Source organism: Leuresthes tenuis, unplaced genomic scaffold (genome assembly GCF_036924035.1).
Source record: "Leuresthes tenuis unplaced genomic scaffold, fLeuTen1.0.hap1 SCAF_11, whole genome shotgun sequence".
Taxonomy (NCBI): domain Eukaryota; kingdom Metazoa; phylum Chordata; class Actinopteri; order Atheriniformes; family Atherinopsidae; genus Leuresthes; species Leuresthes tenuis.
In genome coordinates, this window is record NW_027325365.1 from 20689602 (window position 1) to 20695456 (window position 5855).

Here is a 5855-nt window from a genome sequence, read left to right on the forward strand (position 1 = left end):
CAGCAACAGGATGAAGGCTGTCTAATTATATCAAAACTGCTCGTGGCTCTTTCTACCTTTCATGCAACATGATATATACGGGCATTTAATCAAATAAAAAACGAGGGGGAAAAAAGACAGAGTTCGGTGATGCAGAATCTGAAAATTCACAGCAAATGTGAAGGACAGAGCAGGGGGCGTTGAAGGAAACACACCTGCTCCACAGCTTTGAACACAAGATGAAAGCCCTTCCACTCTGACCATAATGTCAATGTGTAATGGCTTTCAGCATGCTGCAACCCAAGATATACCATTCTACAACATAGTCTACAACATAAGGACAATAATTTAAAAACATACAATGAACAAATGTTGTGCCAATTTGTCATGACTGTGGAATATATATACTTTTTTAAAATGACGCAAATACGGAAAAAAAAAATATCAACATCACTGTCATGTGATCATTGGTGAAGAGACGACTACAGGAACTTCATGAGTCATCATTGTAGGAACAACAAGCGTGTCCCCACCACGTTCATGACTTTTCAGTGCCTCCTGCGAGCAATTTTTGCTGCAGACGAAGCTGCTTGCCACATATGCATTGTCACGTTAATAAAATACATCATACAGTGCTTTTTCTCTTCTGAGGGGTGAGGTATGTGTAGTAAAAGAGAAATCTACGCTCCCCCATCCTTGTTGTGTTTGACATGTCTAGCATTACTGCCTCTCTGACAAGAAGTGCGGTGTGTGTGTGTGTGTGTGTGTGTGTGTGTGTGTGTGTGTGTGTGTGTGTTCAAGGGGGGGTTATTGATGTGCAATGAAGCACATAGTGTTTATCAGCTAAGCTACATGCAGTTGGATATTTCTGCCAAACAGACAGGGACAGTTCGGAGTGGGGCAGTGACAAAATCCCAAGCTGGCTCCTTTTCTGACAGCAAAATAGCTCTGACTGCTTTCTTTAGTCTTGAATAGATTCTAACTAAATGAATTCATTCATAAATCATAAGCTGTCATGTTTATTGATGTGGCAGCCTGATGGAAATATAGACCTGCTTATTACGTTGCATAACTTCATCTATAAGAGTAAAAATGAGGTGAGGAGAGCTCCTTATTCTCAATCAGATTATATCCCATTCACAATTAGAGCAGATCTCATGCACCACTGCTTTGCAATGATGTGTGTGAGAATCTAATGGCTTCTTTCACTGCAACAATGAACTCTAGAAATCCCCAATCCCCTAACTCGAGACGTTTACCACTGATATAAAGGAACAAGAGTGTCATCTTTGATTCACCAGGCTATCTATAATGAATTTAACATACATTTTCCAAGAGCTTGAAAGTTGCCAGTTTGCCAACATGTTAAATCTGCATAGGATGATATGTTGTTACCTAAAGTGTTCTGAAATACCTTTTAAATGACAAGAACAAGAAGACTGAATGAGCTTGTTGATATCTAAACAGCAATAGATGGGAAGTTGCTACACCTAGTGGATTTTGTTCACAACTGCAATAACTTTCAATCAGACATGACACACTGATTACCTTTAAATCCTATTTGTAACTTATTTTTGTAACATAATGGTAATTTTTGTCTATTGTCAAGAGTTATTGGTTCTTGGTGGACTAAAAATTCATCCATACTGCATGGTCGGGTGGAGTGGAGTAAAATCCACAGCCATGGCTCTGAGTATTACTGAAAATGCCCTCGTTTACATAATGGATTCCACAGATCTATTCTGCCACTGCAACTCAGCAAGGAGAGAAGCTCATACCATCATCATTTTAGCTTCAGAAAGTATTCAGCACAGAAAAATTGACATTATTCTTTAAGCTTCTATAAGCTCTGTTGGACCACTTGCTCTTCTTAGCTTGGAACATTATCAAGATTGCATTAACTAAATCCTTATTCACTACTCAGCCCACTTCCCACAACCCATTTCCTGTCATTCTTTGTCAAATCATTTGATTTGGTTTTTATTTCCTTTAAATAGTCATAATCATCATTATTACTCATTCTTTCTTCAGATGTTTTACATTGAAAACATCTGAGACTGAGACTGTAATTTTGGCCAATATAGGCCACTAAGGGCCTTTTTTATCAACTTAATGCTAGGTTTCATTTCCAAACAGAGGGGAGTAAATGGACTGTGAAATATGTGCTAATGGTCACAAGCTTTTTCCAAGTTTTAACAGAGGGAGAGAGAACTTATAATGTCTTGTTCTGTTATCTGACTCTGCACATATAATTTCACAGAGTTTTGGAGTCAGAATTCTTTGACAAACACAATTAAACCAGCGACTGCAAAAGGACAGCCTGCTGTAGTGCCATGGTACAAAGTTCACGAAGCGAGACTGACTCCATCTAAGTATATATCTAAAAAAGGCTCACAATAAACAAAAATCTCAAACCTCTGCAATAAAACACATGTTTACAACTGTAGCAATAAGAAACAAATTAACATCTTGAAGGCATATTTGGCAGGATAAATATTCATTTAAGTGTAACTCCACCTGGTTATACATACACAATCGTACACATAGTGGTAGGTCCTAACTTAAGTGTAAAACTGAACTCAGAGATTAGACTAGTGTTTTCTCACACATTTTGACACTAAAATACTAACAGACATTAACTACTATCATAGTGAGGGTATCCAACCAGCTCACATGATGTAAAAGACCTTTTTTTTTTTAAATTAGTATAACTCAACAGACCCTAAAGTGAAAAGTTTAGCCTTATGACTTGAGCAGTTAACTTAGACCAAAGTGGAAGTGACAGATAAAAGGGCCACTATGTGCAGCAGCGAGCAGAGCTGTTGCTTTTAGCCAGGATAGAACAAAACCATTTATGATCGAGAGTTAAAATCCATAACATAGCAGAGTACTTGTCACAGAAGACATTTGACTATGTAACAGCAGAGGTAAACACATTGTTAAATAATAAAATGAATGTGGAACCGTCATGGTTTACTGGGAAACCTGAACAGGACAGAGGCATTATTATTAATTATTTGGATCACTTACAGCGAGGCCCAGAGGGCTGTGGGAGGAGGGAGAGGAACCATAGAAGTTTGGTAAACAAGTTTTCTGGGAGAACAGCAGTTACGAAATGCCAACTACTAACTGCTCTGAAGATGTCTGGGAGTGAACAACATGTAGAATGGGATGAGAACCATGGCACTGAAAGAGGAGTGCACAAGAGAAGACAGATGATACCACTGGAAATCTAAAAATCAGATTAGGATTGGGAATGGGAATGGAAACACAAGCCCAAGCTTGTGTATTAGAAGATAACTGTGCTGAAGCTAGATGTAGCTTAATGGGTTATTTATGCAGCTTTATGCTTCATGCATTCTTCAAAAAAGTTAGAGGAAAAGAGATGGGAAAACTGAAGGTTTCATTTTAAGATTATACACATAAGATAATAGCTTTTAATAGTGTAGATATGCATCAAGAAATACATGATTCTCTGGTCTATCACAAATAAATACAGTATGTGTCATTTGGGAGTATTTCTGGCTTTTATGGATGCATTTATTGAGATGCTTCGGCCCAAGCTGTCACTCTCCAATTTCTCAGCATCTTCACGGCTAACAAGTGAAATACACTTGAATCGTTCATAAAATACAAATAAGAGCAATGAAAACAACTCAGATGGTTGCAAAATACACACTGGTATTTTGGACAGTATACTTGCAAATAGCAAATAAGGATTGCGTCGATCTTTAGACTCCTATGGAGAAATCCCATGGAAAAATTTTGTTCATTAATAAAAAGTCTCCTTGAAACTCAAGACAATAAAATCACATGAAGCTTCAACGCCACTTAAGATCTTTTGCAGTCATGTTTTTTTTATACGGTGCATGATTAAATGATACCATCTTGTCAAACCTTTTTAAACAAAGTCAGTGCATTTCTGCTTCCTCTCAGGAGAGGTGAAACAGTCTATAGCCAAGCTGTGAGGCGTACATGGCCAGATGTGCAGCAGGGAGGAGGGGGGTGCGGCTGTGCGAACAGCCCAGTCTGTAGAGCCCTGCTGAACCAGCCTGCAGGTTGACACTTTGTGAAAAGGCAAAGGATGAAAAACCAGGGCAGAACACAGCCTTGGACCCAATGCCAGCAGCTATCTTGACTTTCTCCACCTCAGCCTCCTGAAGCCTTTTGGCTTTGGCTCGTCTGTTCTGAAACCAGATCTTGACCTGGGTCTCGGACAGTGATAGAGAGGAGGAGAACTCGGCCCGCTCGGCAATAGATAGGTACTGCTTCTGATGAAATTTCCTCTCCAGGGCGAGGAGCTGCATTGTAGTGAAGGGAGTACGAGGCTTGCGGTTGGTTTTGTGCTTTCTCAAGGAGCAGACTGCAGGACTGAACTGCCCTACAAGACAGATATGTCATTCATTATATACCAAATCACTAGCTTCATAATTAAATAAGATGATTAAGGCCAGGCTGATTATTCAATCAGTAAGCTAATAATAATATTTTTAAAAAGGGACAACATTGTTGAATTGTTGTGAATAAGAATATATAAAGTCTTGCCACTTCTTAGCATTTTTATTGGCTTTTATCTTAAATTTCATAAAGGGCAAAAATATAAGGAGGAATTAGGGCATTTATCTACTTAAATATATATATATAGGTAACTATATATATCTGTAGATATATAAATTGCACTTGCTGTGCTTCTATATATTTCCACCAATTATAATTTACAGCAAGCAGCGAGCTTTTTCCAGGCTTTTCTGATCTCATTCAAGTTCAAATGGTTCGTCCATTCGATGCTTTATAGCCCCAGATATGTGGAAGTTCATCAATCAAGGATCAAAAGTAAAATCGTACTAACAATGATTTACTTACGACTTGGTATTGACATCTTAACTGAGCCAGATATCCAAGACGGCCTTTCCCGTTGTTCCAATGACTCTGATTTAATAGATATTAAGTGTTGGGAAATTTCATCCGGTCTGCGCGCATTATCTTTAGTCAAAGCGTAATTTCCCCTATCTCCGCTCGTCGCAGGCGGTGACCTCCTGTCCGACATGAGAGCCTCAACACTAAAGGGAAGACGGGACACCTGCTCCGAGCGTCTGTTCAACGTCGCTGTCTCCACATCCTCGTCTGTGAACAACTCGTCTCTCAAGTCTGCGGGAGCAGACATGCTGAGGTTTCTTGGATCAGTTTCTAATTCCAGCCCAGGAAACTCATGCCTTTATGACCCGAAACATGCAGCGGCCAGTCGGAGAGAAAAGTCAGAGTAACTTCTACCGAGTTGTCAGAAGTTGGTGCTGGAAAAACTTTGGAGTGTACTCTGGACCTTCAGCCAGATGCGTCCTGATCCCGAATCTGCGAGAAGACTTGTGATTGGACGGCGTGTTTAAGGGTAGCTGCACTCTGCCACACCCCTAAGCATACAGGAGGCCAGCAATTTATCTGCTTCATTTGGCGGTAATCATTAAGTAGACTTTTGTTTATCTCATGGTGTTTAATAATTGGCACTGACATTAATATGCCATTTTTCTTCCAGTCTACAGACAGCATATCCCCAGATGACACTGTGAGCAGATGAACATAGGCTGGCTTGATCCTGAAATCTGAATGCATGCATAAAAAAATTTGTGTGAAACTGAGGACTAGTACAACATCCTGCTAATGTAACCGTGTCATCAGAAGGTCAGGGTGGAAATTAATCCAAGCTGCTCAACTTTATATCCCATCTGGTAATTAGGCTGCTGGATTGGCCTGGCTGTGTCTTGGAAGATCAGTGGCACCAGGATGAAAAGCACCAGAGAGGTATCTGTCTTAAGAGCTGACAAAGATACTACGTCAAGCCCCAACTCGCAGAACTTTACACAGCAGTTGTGAGAGTAATC

At 39.8% G+C, this 5855-nt stretch overlaps 1 protein-coding gene across 1 annotated transcript; it reads right to left on the reverse strand.

The window, feature by feature from the left end:
• Positions 1-3367: 3367 nt before the first annotated feature.
• Positions 3368-5293, reverse strand: LOC140318661 (homeobox protein MSX-2-like). The gene is made up of 2 exons (XM_072396469.1): positions 4843-5293; positions 3368-4360 (listed from the first exon to the last, which is right to left on the reverse strand). The coding sequence occupies exons 1-2, from the start codon at positions 5141-5143 to the stop codon at positions 3912-3914; spliced, it is 750 nt and encodes a 249-aa protein (XP_072252570.1). The 5' UTR covers positions 5144-5293; the 3' UTR covers positions 3368-3911.
• Positions 5294-5855: the final 562 nt, after the last annotated feature.